The sequence below is a fragment of the Alligator sinensis genome, unplaced genomic scaffold (genome assembly GCF_000455745.1).
Source record: "Alligator sinensis unplaced genomic scaffold, ASM45574v1 scaffold692_1, whole genome shotgun sequence".
Taxonomy (NCBI): domain Eukaryota; kingdom Metazoa; phylum Chordata; order Crocodylia; family Alligatoridae; genus Alligator; species Alligator sinensis.
The window spans coordinates 801077-824847 of record NW_005842238.1 but is presented as its reverse complement, the minus strand read 5'-3'; the positions used below and the strand labels follow the sequence as shown (position 1 = coordinate 824847).

At 39.4% G+C, this 23771-nt stretch overlaps 1 protein-coding gene across 1 annotated transcript in view; it reads right to left on the bottom strand.

Moving 5' to 3' along the window:
* Positions 1 to 8907: 8907 nt before the first annotated feature.
* The window catches only part of SUDS3 (SDS3 homolog, SIN3A corepressor complex component), a 36833-nt gene continuing 21969 nt past the window's right edge, over positions 8908 to 23771 (bottom strand). The window contains exons 9-13 of the mRNA XM_025208563.1: positions 21937 to 21998; positions 20285 to 20306; positions 19374 to 19479; positions 11885 to 11969; positions 8908 to 9709 (exon numbers count right to left, since the gene is read on the bottom strand). Of these exons, the coding sequence (XP_025064348.1) occupies positions 9611 to 9709; positions 11885 to 11969; positions 19374 to 19479; positions 20285 to 20306; positions 21937 to 21998 (374 nt within the window). The 3' untranslated portion in view covers positions 8908 to 9610. The remainder of the gene's footprint in view (positions 9710 to 11884; positions 11970 to 19373; positions 19480 to 20284; positions 20307 to 21936; positions 21999 to 23771) is intronic.

Genomic DNA, 23771 nt, shown 5'->3' with positions numbered 1-23771 from the left:
CTTTGCAAAAGCGGAGGATCCGCAGATTTCTCAGCTAAAAGGGGGAATCCGTGTTTTCTCCGATAAAAACAGGGAATCCGTGGTTTTATTTGTTCTTCCGTGGGAAACTGAAAACCCGAATCTCTCCTGATAAGACTAAGCAGGTAGTTGGCCATTATTGCTTGGCTTGTCCTCTTCTCTCTGCTCCTACCCTAACTTGCTCCAGACACATGCGTAGTCCTGTCTTTCAAACTGTAGACTCTTTGGGGTGAAAGCAGGGACAGGCAATTATTTCGGGCAGAGGGCCACTTATTGAGTTTTGACAAACCATCAAGGGCCACATGACAGGCAGCCAAGGGCAGATAAATATTCATTTTCTAAATTTTTTCGGGGCCCCATGGGCCGGATAGAATGGTCTGGCAGGCCGCATTTTGCCCACCCCGGGGCTAGAGACATGTTACTACACAATTCACTGCTTAACACAGTGAGACCCTGGATTACTTGACCTCTAGGCATTATAGCTGTGTTGTTGTTTTTCTTTTTTTCTTTTTTAAATAAAGTTTAAAAATATTATTAAACTATTAAAACTGTGCCAGAGTGGAAAAAAAGTTTTGCATACCTCTAGGTGAACACAGATGAACCCTTTAAAGCATCATGTGCACTGCTTTCACTTGACAGCCAATGCAGAAGCATCAGTGAACCACACCGAAACTGCTCACTGTGATAAAACACTTAATATTTATAAGGCCATGCAGCATTACCTCAGGCTATTGGTACATTCACATCCATTTAAAAAAAAAAAACCCAAAAAACACACCAACATTTAAACAGCATATGGCACAGACAGAAGGTTGAAACCAGTTGCAAACAGAGATAACGGTATAAGCCTCATTTCATCCAGCTTACAATAGGCAACCGGCTGGGTGGACTAACCAATCCTGATCAACCCACAAAGGGAAAGATCTAGACAGTTCAGATCCAGGGATCGTTAACAGAAATGCCTCAATTTGTAGTAACTGAGACAAAGCAGCCTTGTCTTCATAGGGAGAAGTTAAAGGCCATAGACCTCTTCAGAGTCAGGACTTAGATCCTATAAAAGCATAACAAAGTAAATAAATACCTTGAATTGCACCAAACAGCAAGTAGGACATTAGAGCACCTTATGGCGCTGACGTAATATTTAAGATCTCTTGCACCAACCACTAGGCTGAACAGGTTGCTTTGTTCTTTAAGATCTCTGGCTCTCCACTGACTGAGGGGAGTCCAATGCAAAATGTATTACAGTGATCCAGATTAGAACAGAGAGGAGCACTGAAAAGTGTGAGTGCAGGTGCTAAAGGGGAATGGCATTTTTTCTACCTAAGAATCCAGTGATAAATAAGGGTCCAACTTAGACCACTGCTATTTGACAAAACAAGGACTGAACAGATCAAAGCCCACACACCCTGCTCAACTTTGCAGAGGCTTCACTGTCACACTAGGATCTTTTTTGAAAATACCTTCAGGCAGATTTACTTTCCTGTAGGCTCAGTCCTCTTCAATAAGCATCAAAAAAGCTCAGACACTATACCACCCCCATCTTCAGGAAAAGAGCAGAGTATCAGTGGTTCTGCAACCCAGTACCCCTGTCACCTGCAGCCTCCTGTGCTCAAATGATTCCTCCAATACACCCTGGGAATGGAGCCCAGAAAAGGATATGCAAACTCCTTTACTTCTTTAGCTGAAGGCAAATACAGCTCGTCAGCAATTGACAAACAAAAAGAGAGATCTACAGAGTTCAGTGCAGGTTAGGCACTACAGGATATTCTCCTAGACATCTTATTTCTCTAACTTCAGGCAAAGGCTGGGAGATACATCTAGGTTGTTTTCCTTTGCAACTCAGCCCAGATCCTCAGAATTTTCTCTGCCAAAGCAAGCTGTTCTGATAGATGGGCAAGTAACATTTTTTTTATTATTATTATTGTCCTAGTAAGATAGGTTTAATAGATTGTGAACAGTTGCCAGCTTTGGAATATCAGTTTTGCAAAGCTGCTCTCACTAGTCAGAGATGATAAGCTCTACTACTGTATTAATATTTTAGGAGCAGTTGCATTGTGTGCACAGGAGACATAGCCCTGCATCCTAATAGAGGATCTTTAAAAAAGTTAATATTTTTATACTACATTTTAGTAATTTAAAAATTGAGGTCTATAGTTTTCTCTACTTTAGAGAACATGTTTAGCACTGTAGGAGCTTTTTTTGTCAGAATATTTTTCCTGTATGTTTATGTTAATCTTTATGCAATTACTTCACATGACTTGGTATTATCAGCAATAACGCTAAATCTGCACAGTTGCTTAGTGTCTGATGCTCTGGTAACTGTCATACTAAAGTTATTACATTACATTAGGACATTAACATTCACATGGATGCAAACAGCCTCTGGTAGAGGTTTGAGGGCTTTGTGTTAAATAAATAAAGGGATTTTTTAAATTTGTGTATAAACAGGCTTCTTACACAGACAATTTCATCACTAGTAGTGTCTTTTTTGGACTAATCCATACCACTTGTGCTACTTTTTAAAACCATACCATCGTGGGGGAAAATCATACCTTGATTATGAAAATGTTTAATTATTCAAGTACATGAGAACTGGAAGTAATTTTTTTGTGAAGCAGCTTAGAAGAGATGAGTGATCCACATACTTTAGTGCTTTGTTCTGATAGGCAATGTACCTATTACTAACATGATCCTTTATAACACTTACAAGTTTCTTTGCACGTATTTTTACTGCATTTGCATTAGAGGAACAGGAGCTATTTGTCCATATTGTCTGTTCCTAAGAAACTGACCAGGAACAAAATCAAGATGCTCACATTCATATCTGTATTGGAACAAGATTATTATTTGATACCTTGGACAAGATTTTCAGGCTATTTAGCCTCTTAAAGGTAAAGATGGATCATAGCCTACTGGAATTTTCACAAATAACTAGGCAGGTTAGGTGTCTGCTTCCCACAGATTTTAATAATTTTAATAAGTGTCAGGAGTACCATTTTTTTAAATGAAAATAATTTGAAGTAGATTTTTTTTAAATGGATGCTAGCACCAATTAACACAAAAAAAAGTGGGCACCTAACCTGCACTTCTGAAAATTCTGCTAGGCTCCAACCTACAAGTTACAGGGGTGGGTAGATGAGAACAGGATGGGGTTTCAACACTGACAAGTGCAAGGTACTGCACCTGGGGTGGGGGGGAAGAACCAGCAGGCTGGGGAACTCCCTTCTCGTCAGTGCAGAGGCAGAAAAGGATCTTGGAGTCATTACTGATGCCAAAATGAACATGGGCCGACAGTGTGGGGACATGGTCAGGAAGGCAAATCGTAACTTGTGATGCATCCACAGATGCATCTCAAGCAGGTCCAAGGAGGTGATCCTTCCCCTCTATGCGACACTGGTCAGGCCGCAGTTGGAGTACTGCATCCAGTTCTGTGCGCCCCATTTCAGGATAGATGTGGACAACATGGAGAGGGTCCAGAGGAGGGCCACCCGCATGATCAGGGGCAGCAGGGCAGGCCCTAAGAGGAGAGGCTAAGGGACCTGAAACTGTTCAGCCTCCACAAGAGAAGGCTGAGGGGGGATCTAGTGGCCATTTACAAACTAGTCAGGGGAGACCAGCAGGCATTGGGGGAGTCCCTGTTCCCCCCAATTGCTACCAGGAGTGACCAGAAATAACGGTCACAAGCTGGCAGAGGGTAGATTCAGACTAGACATCAGGAGGCGCTACTTCACTGTCAGGGCAGCTAGGATCTGGAACCAACTTCCGAGAGAAGTGGTGCTGGCTCCTACCCTGGGGGTCTTTAAGAGGAGGCTAGATGAACACCTTGCCGGGGTCGTTTGACCCCAGTACTCCTTCCTGCCTAGGAAGGGGGTTGGACTTGATCTGCTCAGGTCCCTTCCAACCCTACCAACTATAAAACTAAGTTTGAGGGAAAAATAGCTCTGAAAATCCAGGTCTATGCCTTTCAAGTTTTTAAAATTAGTCAGTCATTCTCCTACTCTGTTTTTTTTCTGGAAAGATGAGAAGTTTGCCGGGGGTGGGGTGGAAATCCACAGAGTCAGGCTTTTTTCAACTCTTAATTGATTTCTCAAGTCTGAATGAACCAATCCAAGTTAATTTTTTCCCCTCTCTTTGCCTGTGCTAGGCAAGCTGAAACCAAAAATAATTAAAGGAAAAGCTTTTCTGCACAACAGAACCTGGAAGTACCAACATTGGAAAAGTGTAAATACCAGTATTTGCTCAACTGAGAAAATATTTAATGCAAGACATGGCATTGTGGCATTTAAAAAGCTTGAGTTGGCATTGATATAGCATATTTAAGAGATCACAGTAAATTAAAATCTTACTGGGTTGTAACTTTAAACAGGTTTATTTAACGAAATCCTTTTACCTACTCTGCTAATTAGAGAATGTAGAAATTATTCTGAAAAACAGTAATTCGTCTGGACATTTGTTGTTTCATGAATACTGGAAGCTGCATACAGCCAAATACAAACCAACTCATATGTCAAAACTATAAACTCAAATCAAGCTTTTCCTCTTCTCAATAAAGCACCATTATTGTTGCCATGAAACAGAAAACAAAAATGTTTGATAGATGTATTAAAAGAGTTTGTTTCCCAAACCTAGGTAAGCAAAATACTTCTTAACCAACATGCTCTTTGATAGGATTTTTCAGAAGTGGAAGGACAATATTGTCTAGGCACTTAAACACTGGTTAAAAAAAAAAGGACAAGATACACAGCTGTACAATGGTTTAATGTAACAGAGAATGTGGTATATAAAGTTACAACCTCCTCCCGCCCCCAGTGGAGGGGCAAGCAGAGGGGACAGTAAAAGTACATCAGTGCAATTGCTGTGCCTGCTGTCATCTTGGGTTAGACATTTGCCCCAAAATAGGCTTTTATCTGTTCTCCCACTACTTAGCAGCAAGGTACTGTAATAATACCTACTGTGATAGCACTCAGGACAGCTAGTCAAAGCTAAATGAACACACTCAGGGCAAAACTGAAACTTACACTCATGAATCGGGAGCAAAAATCCAATGAAAGTAAAGTGATTTGGCTGCATAATGTTCATAACACACAAGCGTGAAAACTTGTTTCTTGCTGCGTTTGGTATATTTGCCAATTTTCTCACTGGAGAGCTTCTGGATGGAAACCTTCAAAGTACCAAAGAGAGTTAGACACCAAAATGCTCTTGAAGGTTGCACACAGCTGATTCTGCATCAGTGAACCAACCCTTTTTTAACCCAAGAAAACTTCCAGTATATTTGAATGATTCAGCATTTATTGAACAAGTTTAAAAATAAAACTGATGTTCTCCCACACACACCCCCCTTTTCAAAAAGAAAGTGAAATAAATGCCCAACATAAGTCTGAAACAGACTGCTACAGAGACCTCATCAACTGCTTATTTTGGCAAAGGATCCACCATTTTCACATTCACATTTCAATACCAGAATGTAAAAAAATTGTGTTACACTCATGTTTAAGAGTTATGCACTTCTGAAAGGTGCTACAAAATATTTTTGTATTTTGTTCATTTGTGGGTTGAATCCTTCTAAAAAAATATTATAGTGACAAAAGTCAACTCCCATGTAAAAGCAGGATCTCGTGCATTTATTTGGAAAATGAATGAGAAGGTACTCAGTCAACAGCAAGAAATATCAAAAGCTTTACTGCATTTTAACCAGGATTACTATTCATGTGTTTGGTCTTCACAGGCTTTATTTTGACACAGAACATTTTCAGGTCAATCCTCTTCTAATATTTAGAAGCTTAAGGCCTCCTTCAGCACCAAATAACAAGGTGTTTCATGGATGAGACATGGGATGATAAAAATGCCACTGACTAAATTGTTGAAAATAAAATATGGAGTACCTGGATAAAGTTTCTTTACTTTTTGTTGCTGCGGTTGGATCTAATTTTTATAATGACAGACTGAGACAAAAGCTTACTCAAGTCATCAGTTCTTTAGAGATTGAAACAAGTGCCCAACTCTCCTAAAAATGGGACATTTTCAGTAGAAGTAGTAAGGTTAACTAGAAAAAAAGCTGAACAATTACATATCAGAATTTACTGAAGTTCAAAGGCAGATATGGGGAATGGGGAGGGGGTGGGTTTAAAAGAAACACTAACATAAAAAGTAAGGGCAGCTAATGAAGACATGGGAACTCTCAGGAGTAAAAATACTCAGAAGGGCTGTATTAGCTAATACTCTTATTCTTCCTGCAAGCATTCAACAGTTTCATGCACCAAAATATAAACACACAAGAGCATAATGAAGACTCAAAAATTAGAATGTGAAAAACAGGCAGGCAAGGTGCCTTGGGTAGATGTAGTATCTTGTATTAGACCAGCTGAGTTGGAAAAAAAGTTCTTTGCAAGCTTTCAGGCACAATCATCCTTCTTCAGGCATAGGGAGTCTCTGCTGTTCTGAGATCTCCAAGGAATGAAAGAAGCTAAAAGTGTGACAGGATGTCAGTGAGAATGTAAATAGGTGGAAATTTGGAAAACAAAAAGGTAGAGAAGGGAAGGGTGGAGGGGGGGAGGGAAATGAGAGGGAAATAGTGCCAAAGGGTAAGTAAGGGAGACTCTACTGTAGTTGAGTTCTACAAGGTAGAAAAGAGGCAGTCTGTGAAAAAGTAAATAGCTGAATATTAGGAAGACAAAAGGGTAGAAAAAGAGGGGAGGGGAGGAAGGGGAGGAAAAAGTGTAAATGTTAAGGTCAGGCAGGTACCTGGTGAATCAGATGTCAGGTCATTCAGTTGGTCTAATAAAAGATAACACATCTGCCCAAAGAGCCTTGCCAGCCTATGTCCTTAGACCAACATGGCTACAACCAAAAACCCTAGAATGTGAAAATGGAATTTGAGGTTAAGACCAGGTTCTTCTTACCCGTTTTCCTTTAATCTGCAACACTGAGATTAACTAGGATTGGCACTTATGAGCTACAAGGAGCCTCCCACCATTCAGCTCTTGTTCTTGTTCAATAGCACACATTTACTAAGTTTATTTCCTTCCCATCGTGATCATTTATGAAACATTAATACTTATCTTCTCTAACTACATACTTCAGTGCCAAGCTGCCTCCTCAGTTCAGTCACAACCGCACAGAGTATCATTCGTCACCAAACAAAAGAGAACTTTTTCCAAAATTACATTAACATAAAGCGTAGGACAGATTACAGGACATTTAACAGGTTATGTTAGACCATTTGACTTTCACCTCTAGAAAAAAATTGTTCCAATTCTGATTAGACAAGAAACTGGAAGTAGCTATTTCCCCAGAGATGGGGCAGGGGTACAAAGGCAGGCCATTACCACAGCTGCTGTTTCAAACAAGGTCTAGAGCTGAAACAGTAGGGGAAGGTACCGATTAAGATTTAGGTGCAATGACAAAGCATTGTAATGAAGCTTAACATGCATACATCCATACCATATCCATCTCCTAACTGGTTGTGCCTCTTCCATGCATTGCCAAGACTCACCCCAAAATGATTAGTAAAGTTATAGACGGGGAGGCGACCTGCTGACAATGGGCTGGCAGGAGACCTGCTTAGCATTGACACCAGTATTCCAACTACCTCCCTCAAAGACATGTAAACACTAAATGATTTGGTTAAGAAGAAAGTCTTCTTATTCCCTTAGCTCTTTAAGAACCACAATGTTTGTTTCAAGGCTCAATGACAAATCTCATTTGCTATATCTCAGTAGAGAAGTGAGCTGCATCACAACAGAAAGTTGAAAGTATGCTATTAGCATGAGTAATTTCTACCTGTGATACTGCAGTTGCAGCAAATATAGCACATCTTCAAGAGGTGGGAAACTGACCTCCTTCCTTCCCTCCCACACAAAGGCTGCAGATGTGTCAAAGACTCCAAATAATATAAATACGTACGATGTCACAGCTGCAGTCAGAATACCAGAAGCTCAGCTCCTAGATTCTACAATGGACCCATGTGTGAGGATACAGATTCATTATTGGGACTTGCCTGCCACCCAACTGCAGTGAGCAAAAAAATGGAACTGGTAGTTTAAAATATGTTATTTTATCCTGGTACAAATGAACACAAGACTGAGCTCCAACAAAACAAAACAACACAACTTCCCCCCCGCAGGCCCACCCCCCCCCCAAAAAAATCAGCGAACAAGCAAGAACACCCTGAAGGTGGCAGATACTGAAAAGAATAAACTATAACTCTTCAGTTTTTTGGTGCAAATCAAAATTTGCTCATAGATAAGGAAGACATGTAACAAGGTTTCCTATTTTGCATGTTCATGCAGTTGCATCTGCTCATGGTATTAGTGTCCTCTGGCCATGACTGGGAACAAGGTATAAAATAGATGCCAAAATCCACAGAGGTTTAAATACCACCAAAAGTAGTTTATGACCACTACCAGTTTAATATTAGAGAGCTTGCAGAACTGTTGGAGCCACTGCTATAAAGGTGCATCTTTATCTTCTAGAATTAATATCCTTGAGATGGAAATGTTTTGTATGACTTTTAGCAGTTTAAATTGTACTTATATTAATAATGTAATACAAAATCTACACGCCAAAAGTTATAATATTAATATGAAACCTAATTTCCACAAAACACAATACAAAACACTTCCCTTTTGCATGTCAACACTGCTTTTCATTGCCAGGTCTCTTCTGAGGGCATAAAAGCTCTAACAACATAAGTTACCCATCATCTAATCCAGTATGACTCATTCAACTTGGGTCATCAATATGAAGAACTTAATCATACTTTTCAGTGCTACACAGTAATCAGACAGTCTCACATTCTAGTTCGTAGTTCAGTTAATTAATCCTTTGGCTCATACTCACCCACCTACTTCAGGTAATCTAGGCTAGTAGTCAAGACACACTCTTTGCTTGTTCCATGAAAGGTTTTTAATGGGAAGAGAAAGGAAGCTTTGGACTATATGAGATTGTTTAAGCATATTAAAAAGTCCACTAGAATTGCAGCATGTTAAAAGTTTCTAGAATGCTTTTCACACTTTCCTTAAAAAAATCCTCATTGTGCCTCATTGCATGGACAAATCTTTCACTGGCTCAGCCCACAGAATTAATGTCATATACCAGATGTTGTTACAGAAGTGCAGCTGAAAGCTTGCAGGATCACTCATTTGCTCAGCATCCTGAGTTTTAGGAAAATAAAGAGCTAGTTTGACAAAAAGCAGCTGTTCCCCCCACCCCACCCCGCCCCTGCCATTTCCCCTGTCCCCACAATGGTCTTGATCCAAATATAAGTTATGGTGTTTTCAATGTACATATTCATTTCGTGGGGCAGAGATGTGAAAATGAGAAAATATAATGCAGGGTCTTCTTAAAGAGTCTCCCAAAAACAAAGAAAACCTTCAAGAAGTTTTATGGCAAAGTCCAGAAGTAGTCCAGGGCAGTGCTTGGGTGTCACTAGAGATTTAAGGACTATTGGGAACAATGTGGCCAGCCACAAACTGTCTCACAAAAGGCCATAAAAGCATACTCTGTTGCCAAGGTTGAGTGGACAGACTGAGATATTCCCTGTAAGAGGTTCGTTTCTTTCTTTTAAAAAAGAATCAAGAAAGAGCACAGACAGTCATGCAGCTGAACGCCGACGGATCACAAAAACCCCTCGCTGAAGCTGTCCCAGATAAATCCTCATTTTTGTGCTGTCACTGGTTTTCCTCACCCAGATCTGCACAAAAGAGATAAAAGGGAAAGACCCCAAGATTAGTCATATGAAGAAAAATGTTTCAGGGATCCTTAATATCAGCCTAAAAACAGATCTTTCTATTCCTCCTGGGAAAATGGAAAACATGGTTTTAAAGAAAACCACACACACCACCTTGCTGTAAGAGGAAATAATCTATCCTAACACCAGCTTTTTCTCATCTACTTTCTGACCTCAATAACTAACAAGAAGAATTACTCTTCTTTAGCATCATCAGGAATGCAGAGGTCTCTTTCATGACCATTCACAACAGGAAGCTTGATTAGCTAAAGCTGAATGCAAGAATAAGTCTCCCTAGACGCACAGATCATAAAATTACCTGTCCTGGGATTTGTTCAGACAAGTAACTATTAGTCAAATGAAAAGCTTGCTCTGATTTTGTTCAGTGAAGCATTTCCCACAATGCATTAAATAAATTGTATTTGAAGATTAAAAAAAAGTGTTTGCTTTTTAAATACCTGCACTGAAAAATTCTTACTACTGCAGATATACAAATATATTTAAAATGACAAATTGCTTCAATAGAAATAACCATTCAGAATACCTTTTTAAAAAGTTAAATCAAAAACACTGTCAAGTTTAGATTCCAAATACCACAGACCTTTACAACTGACTGAGAAAAAGGTTTTCTGTTTTTTTAATGTTGAAGATATGTACACTGGCAAGAGAACTTGCATTTTTTAAATGCCAGTGTAACCCTATAATTTAGAACTTTATGATCCTTAATGTTAATTGTAATAACGCTAATCAAATTAGCCATTTCAGGATTTTTAATAATGCATCCGTTGGCAAATTGCTACAACTCATTTAAATAATCAGCCAGTGAACCTAATGATTGTTCCATAATTATTCTTGTTATCGTAACAAAAAGAATTTCCATTTGTGATTTGTTTTGTTAAAAGGAAAAAAAAAATATTACCAATGTCGATACACATTAGAGGTATTGTTTTGGTTGATTAAGTTTATTGAAATCAAGAAACCCTACACCAACTCTCTAATTTCTTAAAAAGGGTAGTAATTCACAATGCCACATATGAACTTTCTTTGCACAATTCTGACATATTTCTCATATGCCAAGTCTGTGTTAGATGTTAATTCATATCACTCCTAGCTGCCTATCCCTTTTAGATTAAGTCAGCAGTGTCGGGACCTATGATAGGTACTTTTAGGTTAATAGCTAGGGAAAAAATAGTCTTCCTACATGTAAATTTGGTGACCAGATTTCAATTAATATGCCTCTGACGCCTCAGTGGCATCTGGCTTTTTGGGGGGTTGTTTTCTTTTTGTTTGATATTAAATGTAAATAAATATTTCCAGTAAGTTTAGAGTTTAAGTACCGTATGAATAGAGATTTTAAATCCATCACCAGACAGGTGCAATTCAAATGGCCTTCATGCTTCCTAACCAATTCCACAATTTGGGCATGGTAGGATCACCATAGCCATGGGTAAAAAATATTAAGCTTCCCACCACATTAGCCTTCTGCCTTTCTTGAATGCAGACTACCATTTGCTTAATGATGTTGTGAGACAGATTCTTATCTACCAAAGACTAACCCATAACCATCAACATCTGTTTGATTTCAGGCACTAAATCAAATTTGAGTCCTGCTGCCAAAAGCAAGCTGCAGCTTTATAGAATAGGGTCACCTCAAGAATTCAAGCAATTAGATTCTCACTCTGCAGTCCCACTTCTTGAGGGAAGTGGTCAATGCAAGTAATGAGAAGAAATCAGCAGAAGACAAGAGGATAACATACTGCAGTTTTACTAGGCTGACTGAATACCAAAAGCATTGGCGAGCAAAACTGAAGGGCAATAATCTGTCAAAACACATGGAAATGCTGCAAATTCAAATGAAATCCAACCATAAAAATTTACAGTTTTAAAACCTGCTAATAACACAGATTGCTGCCAGTGATGTTCTTTCTCATAAAGACTGTGGAGCAAATAGTTGTTCAATTACACTTCAGATTTTTTGCTAATTCCACACAACCATACCTTCCCACAAAGAAGAAGGTTGCTATCCCAACAGGCAATCTGAATCATGAGTACAGATGTCTTTTTAAACCCTACCAGACAGTTAGCTGCACTAATCCATGGAACTGTTTTATTGTTACTAAAAGTAAAACAGCCTCTTACCTCATTGGCTCCCACAGAGCTGATCACACAGCTGATCTTAGTGTTCTCTTTCGACTCTAGGTAAATAGCCTGACTCTTGTGATACCTGCAAAAAAGCAATGGGTACAACCATTAGCCACTGCTGAGGTCTCATCTTCTGCTTGTGAAGGCTCATAAAACAAGGAGTAGCTTGATTTATGAATCAGGTTTTATAAGCATAAGAAAATAAGAGCATAAAAGATTTCCTCTTTCCTTAGCAAATGCTCATCACAACATAGGTATAGGCTACACTACCCTTTCCCCTTCAACTCCGGAGGCAACCATAACATATACTACTAGTAGCAGCTCATCTCATCCCACCCTTCTAGCAAATTAGGGGAACTGGTAAACTGCAGCATATTTAAAATGTTACTTAAATAAAATTATATAATACATTTATAATAAAATTATATATAATCAACATAACAGTATACAACATTCACTCACAGAAGTAGACAGCCATGTTAGTCTGGAGTCAGGCAGAAGACAGGGTAGAAATGCACCTTATAGACCAACTAAATCAGAAGTATGTAGCATAAACTTCCCTTAACAGTTGCAGGGCATTAACACTAAGGCTGATCTAAAGGGATCTGAAGGAAACAAGCAAATAGTCCAAACTATATAATCTTTTAGGAAGTTAGAGAAAAAACTAGATAAACTATTTTTAAAAAACAACTTATGTTATTAACACAAAGAAATAAGAAATTGCATTTCTTCAGGCATACAACTGGTTCCTGGCACAGACAACGAAGCACTGAAACAAGTTTCAAGCCATGCCCCGGCCCCCCGCTCTTATTTTTTTAACCAAGGTGCAGCTTTCCAGGTAACTGCTGGTCCTCTCGCAGCATCCTACCCCCAGCTAATCTCCTCCTCTACCAGCTTCCTACAAGACTTCAGTACCCAAGCCCCAACACTCAGCTGAACTTTTCCTACAGCACAGTTTCACCAGGGACCCAAATACGGTTGAGCAGATGGTGGCTCAATGGCCCTATTCTGGCAATGTCAGGAAATACTTGAATCGTGAATTACCAACAGGAGCTGCAGCATCACTGTAGCCACCTTGTCCGTGGAATCAAGGCTCCAAACTGCCTCACTAGGGACATAGCCCGAGACTTACTATTGGCAAGAGATACACTTGGATTACTAGAACTTTTGGTGCTAAGTGAGCTACTTTAAAACAGCAAGGAGGAATGTACACATACAATGTTTTAATACTTCACTTCTCAATTCCTAGATTTTCTTAATACCCAAACCTGTCAATTAGAGTCTGTATTAGGAAGAAGGCAAGCCATCAGTTCATAGGTACGCTGTAATGAAGCCTGCCCAGGTTTTCTCGCTTATATAGCATACTAGGTAAAATATGGTCTTATTTATGTCTACGGCATTAATTACCCAAAGGGGAAAAATGTTAAAAAGCTCCCCAATTCATACAGCTTTCACAAGCTTAGTTTCAAAGTCCCAGATTTAGCTTTCTGCATGGAAGGCCCCTGTTACACATTACGTATATTACACAATTAACTAGTTAAATGTGCAATGAATTTAGACTGGCCACATGTGCAAAGACAGACAGGCCACAAGCACAAAGTAATTATCACACAACTAACTGGTTAATTGTGCAATAAATTTAGACTAGCCATGTGAGGAAAGTAATCATCGCACAATAAAAATTACTATCCAGCTATAAAAGAGCCAACTAACTATAAAGTTAGTGCTGGAAAATGTATAACAACTCTATAGCTGATTTCTTTAATATGAATGTATAGTGGGGTCTGAATACACACTTATTAATAAAGCATGCCAGCAAAGCTCTTTGGTCTCTGTGATTTTGCCCAAGAGAATTCTGTAAGCAGAAGTCACACAATAAATTATCTGTTTCAGTGTAATTGGGGAACAATCTTAGAGTAGAGAGACAGATGCTCTACAGTTCGAGAAGGGTAAAATTTCCACCTCTGCTCTTATTATATCACCTTAGGAAATACTTGGCTCTCACATAATTTCTGGAGCCATTATGGCTTAATTTCTGGACCATCACTCTCACACATTTTGGTACACATGATGCTTAGCTTAGACAGATAAATTGCAGAATTCACCCAGTACTTGCTCAGTATGCATCTCCTCACACTCTGATTGGCTAACTGCCATTTCTTATTATGCAAATCCTTATATTATTGTTATGGTTATTTCCACAATAACCACAGTGTAGACATGGAAATCCCTAGCAACTGAATCTATTCTGTTCTATTTTGCTTGGTTCCCATACTCCGAATTGATAGGCTGCTTCCCAGTAACAAAGATAATAGGCTCGGTTTCACTCCCTTTAGCTGCAGCAAAAATATTCTACCACACTAAACTCCAAATAAAACAAAAAAAAACCCCGCACCAAAAAACCTGGGTTAAAAAAGGGCACAGGCAAGGGATTATGATGATAATGAGTTTCATGATGAACTTCTTCCGGTGGAAACTTCAGCAAGTTCCCAGGAAGCTTACTAGTAACCACAGTTTGGGCCAAGAGCTGTTTATTCAGTTAAAACTTAATTTCTGTCACTCCAGCTGGAGAAGCTCATTTGCCGCCTGGGAGTGGGGCTCAATGTCCTTCAGCCCAAATTCAATCATCTGTGTTGGCTAATGCCATTGCTAGCCACCTTCTAAAAGTGGCAAGAGCCCCCTGTAACAACAAGGATTTTGAGCAAAGAGTATGTGAAGAATGGTATAATTTCCATCAAAATGTTTAAAACCAATATCCTCCAGAAACCTTTTTACCAACAGAACTCGACTGTGCTTTGCAAAATTAAAATCTGGCACTGCAACTGGCTATGACAACATGCACCCAGAGTTTCTGAAACATCTCAGCCCTTGAGCTTGTAATTGGCTTCTACTCTTCTTCAAACATATCATGCATAAAGGATGAATTCCATCAGCATGGTGCCAAGCAAAAACCACTGGCCTACCCAATCCTGGCAAAGACCCACAACCAGCAGCAAGCTACCAAGCTATCTTCCTCCTGTGTGTCCAATACATGACACTTGAGAGACTAGTTCTGCAACATTTTTCCAGTAATTGATTCTGCCCTAAACCCAGACCAGGCTGGATTCTGCCGCAGCTAGAGTGCTTGCAATCAAGTTTTAGCCTTAACCACTTTAACTGAAAATGGCTTTCAGAAAAAACAGAAGACTGGTGTCATCTTTCTTGATTTAACAGCAGCATATGACACTGCCTGGCATACTGGTTGTCACTGTACCAGGCAACTCAGCTCCCAGAACTCCTGGGAGTGAGAGGTTTCCCACCCTGACTAGCCCCAAGCAAAGGGGGAGCTCAGCTCAGCAGGGGCTGAGAAAATACTCACCTCCCTTCCAGTTGCCTGGGGCAAGAATGCCAAGATGCATGTGGCATCTCCTGCATGTTTTAAAAACACACTCTCCCTGTGTGTGGGAGGGCGGGTGTGCTTCTGCTGATGTCATAAGAAGGTGTGCGGGGCACCAGCAAGCCCCGGACACTGGCACATCCGGTTGTCCCAGCTGCAGGGAGCATCCCTGTGACACTGGAGGAAGCCGGCACAGGCAGGCAGGCAGGCAGAGGAAGAAGCCTGCACAGGCAGGCACGTAGCAAGGCAGCCGCACAAGCTGGCATTACACTGGAGGGGCTGGCATAGTCAGCAACAAGGGAGTGCGAGGGGCATTGCCCTGTTGGAGAGTTGACAATTAAGCCCCTGAGGGCAACAGGTGGGAACTGCTGCTGGAGAGAACCCACCACCGGATGTCAGGTGCACCTATAAACTTATAAAACACATCTCCAGAAAACTGCTTTAAAAAACAAAACAAAACAAGAAATAACCTACTTGCCTAACTTGCAGGCTCCACTTGGGATGCCAATGCCTCCATGCTATGTTCATCTCCTCTTGCACAGTGTTATTCAGTTGCAGACTACTAAGCCCCTGTATGGGCTCCCAGCTGCACGTTACAATGAGTCTTGTGTCACGCAAATTACATCCCACTCCACTCCTAATGTTACCAGTCCTCAGTAACATTGCTCCCCCCATCTCTGCCACACAAATACTGAAGTAAACTTACTAGCCAAACTTTGTAATTATCCTATGCCCAGTGGGACATATTCCACCCACCAATAGCTCGGCTGCCCTCAAGATGTCCAATATGGTCCACCCTTGCAAAACTCTTTGACTTTTCCTTACTTACTCGATGACACAAAGAATGGTCAACCACAAACCCCAAACAATTACCACAACATCTCTAACGCTACAGTGAGTTAACCAGGATTTAACTGACCACACCACTATTGGGCATTTCTGTACCATTTTTTAACTGGACAGGGTGACTGTACCTCAACCCTATACCAATGGGGCCTTTGCAATAACAACCTTTGTGGACAAATTTAAATCATGTCCCCCATTGTTGACTCATGTCCATTTACTATGCTACCTGGTGGCTGTCAAGCTCATCACACTGGTCATGACATTACCTTAAGAAATAATATGCTGAATAATATGGCTGGGGGGGGATATTGCCGGGGGGCTCTTGACCCCCCACCCGGCATCTGGCGGGGGTCATCTGACCCCAGTCCTCTTTCCTGCCTAGGCAGGGGGTCGGCCTCGATGATCTGTTGAGGTCCCTTCCGACCCTAGCATCTATGAATCTATGAAAGCGCAAAAGCTAAATAAATAAAATTCAGTTATGATGGCCGTTAATAGACAAGGAACATCTCAAGGTAATCAAAACCCTCATTATCGTAACCCAGGCCTCTCTGTATGAAAAACCTACTGGACTGCCAATGAACAGAAAGCATTAGAGTTCACCTGAATGGAAAAAAATGGTGATTTTTGTACAATTATTAAATGCACAGTTTCCTATCACACAAAAACCCCAAACCAACTGTCCCTTTCTGACAAGGTCAGTGGCAGGGATGGAGAACACACTACCTTTTTACCACTTAAGACCACCTTGCTCAGACCCCATACATAGTGGTACATAGAAAAGCCTGATCTACAGACAGCAGGGACTCATTAACAGAAGTGGGCTGGTCAGGGAAGCAGGGGCTACCATGTCAATTAGGTTGATAAACATGGCTTTATCTCTGCAGCTATTCAATATCTTTAAGAAAAAAGGAGAAGAATGGACTAAGCCAAAATTGCCAGGGAATGCAAGCTAGCTTATAGAAAAAAAAGAGGGGGGAAAAGAAAACCTCTAAAAAGCAGAACTCATCACGTTTTGCTCTTTTTTCAGTTTTTTTTTAACCAAATGAAAAAACAAAGAAGCAGACACTCAAAAGTAGTAGAAACCTTACTTTCTACTAACATATTGGACCCAAACACTGGCAAAATCCTCACTGAAAAGACTTCTTCACAAAAATCACTGGACTGTAGTACAAGCAACAAGCAGAGCACAAACCAAACCTAACGGAGAAGCATGCTGAAGGCAAGAGTGGTCACAAATAGAAGCTTCTCAAAAATGGAATTCTCTCTAGCTTGCCATATTACAAGCTCCTAAAAGTTAAAAGGTTTCACTGCAAGCAGTGTTTTAGGAGGAGGGGACAAAATGGCTGAGGTAAAATTATTTAAGTTATTCAATGCCCAGCTGCGATTCCTGCGACTAATTCTCCATTTTGTGAAATAAGTTTGCCAAATGCTGCTACAAGACCTCAGGGAGTCCATTTCTAGCCTTAAACATTCACTATTTTGAGATAATTGTCCTTTATGTCTGCTGTCAGGGGGAAGAAAAAGTAGTCACTTCTGAGCTGTCAGGTTTCATTATTTTTGGTGCATGCTAGCAGCTTCAGGTTTAATATGCATTTAAAAAAAAAAAAGATTACCCTCCCACCACCAAGAGTTACTTTGTTATTTTAAAATATCAGCTACTTTGCAGAGGCACTATTACTATCAATCAAAACCTGAACAGGATTATTACAGCAAAATGTAAAATAAAACACTTATCTTAAAACAGCACAGGACCCAGGAGAAGGGGAGGGGAAGAAGGTAACAACCAGAAACCTTCACAATGAAACCCCATGACAAAAGAATGCAGTAAGATGAAAATATTTGTGCTAACATGCCACATGTCCATGATTTAGGAAGTCCTCTCATGCTTTTGTGAAACTCCCCTGGGGTCAGTCATATACACCTTACTTTAAATTTGGTGGGAGTTTCCTGACTGAGAAGTGCAGAACTGAGCTCCTTGCTCTGAAAAATGATGTTACAGAAAGATGTTGTAATTGTGTTATAGTTCATGGATCCTTAAAAGTTCTGAGGTGTGAGTGACTAGAATCAACATACCCTAGTTTCAGAAACAGGGTGAAAGGGATAGTAGTTTTAAATAAAACAAAAGGCAAAAAAACAGCAAAAACACCCTAACAATTAAGAGCAGAAATAACTTAATTTAGTTTTGCAAATTCAAATTATTTTTTTTATATTGTTTACAACATAAAAACAGAATCCTTTAACAAAGATACATACCCTAAGATTCTGTGAAATAGTGTCAGGGAATTGGCAAAAATAAACTTAAGAAGTCTGTAAAACAACTGCTGTGCTAAATCAGGTACTTCCATTATAATCTCCCACCTAACAGCTGGAAAGAACAGGCCAGAAGTCTGACAGGAAAATGAACTGCATCTAGTGTGTCCAATTTTAGTGCAACTCATTTCATACCGTTCTTTCAGTGAGGTGGTTGAAATAGCTCGGAAAACCAAGAAAAGCTATCAACATATCAAACTATTCCCCAAACAATTAAATAGCCTTGCAAATTGCTTGCTATTTAAAAAGTAGATTGCTTCCTTGATTACTCACACTTGCATGTTTTATAATTTCATAGGATTAGGTTTAAGACTCATGGAGCTACCATCTTTGCAAAAAAACAAATAACCTCCTGATGTATCATGATGCTTCCCTAGCTACACACTCCTATAAAAATTAGAGATAAATCAGATCATTATTTCTGAAGCTGGGTCTTATGTGTGGGTTTGATCTGTAAAGGTTATTTGCCTTTTGTTATTGCAAACATTTTTCATTCAACTTTGCTGGCAAGTAATTTTATCACACTCTGCCACCTTGTGGCACACATACCATAAAACTCAAACACAAGAAACTGCTGTAACCCAGCTGGTTACATTACTACATTTGGATAACACTGAATTTCTCGGTGGTTAACTTTCCTAATAGTAGGGTTGGATGTTGTTAATGTTAGTTTCAACAGAAATGCTTGAGTAGTGTTGTAGTACATAACAGAGACCCAGAGATAAGCTTTATACACTACCTATAAGCATCCTTCCGCATGTCAATGTGTGCTAGCAAACATAGTCAAAGATGTATATAGAAAGCACATGCTTAGGTTGCTCAAGTGGCTAGAACCTGCTTAGGAAAATCTTGGACCAAGATGCTTTTTCCAAAGCAGGTTCTTTGCACTACTTTTGTCTCTACATAGTGACACCCTGGACTAACAGCAACAGCAAGGACTTCCCTAAGACCTACCATCTTTTATCATAGTAGAGTTTGCCATCTTCTATGCGGGCTTCAAACCGCTGTGCTGGAGATTCTGCAGGTGTAGCTGGCAGGTGCTCTGGAGAGGAAGGAGATGCTAAAACAGAAAAAAGACACAAAAAAACCCAACCATATTGCATGTTCAGACTAGCATGAGAACACTAATGGGTCTGTGATTATGCAGTCAAACCTGAGCTTCAAATATGTTAATACAAATTCACTAATTCAAGGAATGCAATATAAGCACAGGGAACTAGGGACTTAAATGTGTATTTCTGATCCGACATTTTCTCTTTGGCCAAGTCATTTAAAATAACTCTTTCCTAGGCCACAAGGTGGGGGTAATATCTATTTTCAAAAGAGCTGCTACTAGGTTAGTTTGCAAAGAATTTTGAAGGGTAGAAGCATTATTGTTTGACCATGTGATCTTGGAATGAGCTTTTCCTATCTGATCTATTATGTAATTGAATGCATGAAAGAAAGACAAAATAAAGCCAGATAGTACACAACCAGACTACAGTAACTGTGCGCAGAAATAACTTGACTCATCTTCAGCCAAACTATGAAACACAAAGATCAAAAGCCAGCCTCCGAAATAGAGTGGGGTTTAGGCATCCTACCTATGTATGTAATGAAAGAGACTTTACCATCAAATTGCTTTTGTATGTTCTCATCTACACATTTAACAGACATCTGCACGATATGATTACACCCAAAACAGGAGAAAGAAGGGACAAGACAGCACTTAAAAGAAGTAAAGTTGCAGCATTCACTCGAACAGATAGCTACTTAAAGAGAGACTGAAAGCTCCAGTTAAAAGACTGTACTTGTTGCAAAATTTTAGCAAATGTCACAAATGTATGCTAACAGGGGCATAAATACTACTATAATCATTCACTTACCTGGTCTCTTGGGTGATTTAAGCTACATAAAAAGAAGAACAAGGCACTTTTAGAAACTGGAGATACAACTTGTATCACAAAAGCACTAATGTGAAAAAGTAAATGAGACATAAGCACATCAAGGGAGAACATTACTTCAATGCCATATTACTTTCTATTTTTTTTTCAGGTTATAAGTATTCAGAGCATAAGACTTAACAGTATACAAGACTCAAAGATCTAAATCATCAGAATCATGACACTAAAAACCTGGGAAATTAAGTTCTGCAGCTTCCTCTTGTCAAATAATTGACTCTTCAACTGCCCAGAAAACCAAGCCCCACCATTCTTTCAGTGTGTTCAAACCTAACTGGTGGTGAGCAATTAATATTTAAAATCATTAAACTATCCTCACTGGTGAGAGAACTGAAAGCACACTTCAATCACTTTACACAGGTTTCCACAAGCCTCTTTCAGAATCCTGTATCTGGAATTGCCTGGAAATTTGTTCATCTAATCAAGTCCATCTAGAAAAGCTAAATCTGTTATATACAAAAGAATACACCTTTCTGGCTTTTAGAGAAATGTGCATAGAATAACAAACTAACAGCCAAGATAAAGATGCAAATCTACAAGACTTGTATGCTGTCATCCCTACTTTATGGTTCAAAAGTGTGGACTACATATGCTAGGCACATCAAGAGACTGAACAGCTTTCACATAAGGTATCTGCTTAAGATCCTGAAAATAAAGTGGGAAGAAATAATACCAAACACAGATATTGGACCACACTGGACTGACACACTTAGAAATCACTATCAAAAAGAAGAGATTGTGATGGATTGTTTACGTCAAGAAAATGGGAGGAGACCATATCCCCAAGAATATTTTGTAGAGCAAGATTCAAGACCGCTCTAAAAAGTGGTTCTGTCATAGAAAGTGGCCCCATGATGTGTGCAAAAATTATATGAAGTCATTCAACATCAGCGTAGAAAGCTGGGAGAAGAGCACAGAATCCCATCCAAACTGGAGAGAACATCTGGCACTAGATCAAAGCTGCTTCATGTTGAGCTTCATCCAGAGAATCGAAGCAAAGTGAGAAAGAAGAAAGCAGAATGCTATAAACTTAGACTCCAACTCAGACAACGTATGGATCTGTGAAACTTGTAATAAAGCTGTGTCGCTCATGAATTGGGCTTGCCAGCCACAAACTGATTCATCAGGCACCTGACTAGACCTCTTAGGTGTAACACCATGATCCAGACAATTGCTTACTACACCTTAATGCATCCATCCTGCCCCCTGTAAGCATTATGTAGAGTGAAATAGGGAAACCCAAGGTGTCTTGATTTTAAGCCCTGTGATGTAATGTAAGCATGCATCAGTGTCTATGCAGTCAGATGAAGGGCAAAGTCATTCAGATGCCTACTATTTGTTCTTATCAGAGTGGGCACTTAAAGAAAGTTTGTTAGAGACTATTACCATTTTTCATAGGTTCATTCTAACCTGTTAAAAGGAAAGGAAAGAACCAGAGTCTTGATACATCTCTAATCATGTTATTCCACTGTTTAACATGAGAAAGCCTACTTAAGAATGACGCAAAAAGAGTGGAATTAGACTCCAATTCTTTCAGTGAAGAATTTTACGTTTACCTAGATGAAGCCACTTCCTACCTTATTCAGCGTTCTGAGGTCCTCCATTATTTGTTCATCTGTTAACAGATAATTTAACTGGGGTAACCAGAATTAAGGTTCACATAAACAAGGTATTTTGGACTAGCAAAGGCAGAAGCCAAACAACCCAATGGCATCTCATTACAGCAGAACATGAATGGATAAAATGTCACAAGAATATCACCTAAAGCTATAGAATTCAAACCACCAAGGCCTGTCACTGCTGGATACAAACACATACACTAAACCCATCTTAACCATTTCCACTATCAAAAATACTTTAGACAAAGACATTTACTTTCTCCGAATACAACAATTACTAATATGATCAGTCTTTTTCTCTTGCATTGTAACAGGGGAATACCTGCTGGCACATGAGCTGCAAGATACCGTCAGCCTTTTACAACCCACATCTTGGGTACAAGCAGAGAAGAGAAAGAAAAAAATCATTACATCTTAGGACAAAACAAAATATCATCTGAATAACAATTAAAGAAGTATCATCTACTGGAAATATAGTCAGGATTCTTGTTGTTTATTAAAAACACCCACTTTAGAGTTCCAATGGAAATTTCTGCAGTATAACAATCACATTTTCCTTTAACTCTTTCCTAGCGTCTTGATGTTTGAGTACTTGACCCAACAGCAAAAATAAACTGTTGTAGCCCAAAGAGATTTTTTTTTTTTCCAGCTGAAGCCTTAGGTTTTACTTCTAAAGCTAAAAAGTAAAAGTATTCAGACAGACTTGTTATTTTTTAAGCAACTGCACTTTAAAAGGCATGTGCTTAAAGGGTGACAACACTTTGAAGATCCTGGCTCTGACAGGATCTTTGTTATACTCTGCTTCTTATAGTACTGATGAAACAATCAAGCAAGGGACTCTTGACTCTTTTACATATATTAAGCTTTTCCCTGCTGAAGAATTCAGATAGACAGGCAAAGTTTAACTTAGAAAAGACAGTTTTATGAGCCAATTTCTGCAGCAGTTGAGAACTTGTGCTAGATATTACTGAGTGATGGCAAATAAGAGATCCCATTTAACAATTTTTTTACAGGAAAGTTCTACAGGACCAGTCAGTTTAAAATAAGGCTGGAGATTCCTTCTATCATAGTGAACTAGGCTCAGACATTCAGTGCACAGTTGGCCAGCGACAATATATAAAGATTATAAATCAATCCCCAAAGATACAAGATAGACTCAATAGGTTAAAATAGTAGAACTGGAGTTTTGCTCTCTGGAAAACAAACATCCCTGGCCTTCCCTTCCAGTTGATTTAAATATGCAAGTAAGTGGTCATGGCTGCAAGGGAGCTATGCAAGTATTTCCATAGATTACAGTACCTGCAGAATAAAAGGCAACATACAAAAGAAATTTACATACAAGTCATTTCTGTTTCCTTTGTATTGTTGCATGGAAAAAAAAAAAAAGGGTTTTCTTTTTTTGTTCATGTATCTAATCTTGCTTTTCTATATGACTCTGTGGAAGAGCAACAATGTGAAGTGGCAGTTCTGAGCTGCCATCTGAAGGGGAAAGCTAGTTAAATCTAACCAACAGGTCTTTCCTAGCAGCTGCTGGTGGTGACTTATTTGAATCACAGCCTTTTGCTCTCATTTGAAGCCAAAAGAATCTATTGATGGAATTAAGCACCAAAATACATTTTAAAAGTTTTCCTTTTTATAAAAAATAACAAAAGTTCATATCAGAAATTACAATCTATTTTTTCCTGACAATAACCAAATTAAGTCAACCTATCATACTTTAAAAGTTGGACTGAAATACTGGCTTTTGATTGGACCTCAAAAAACCAGTCTTGTTATAACATGTTATACCTCAC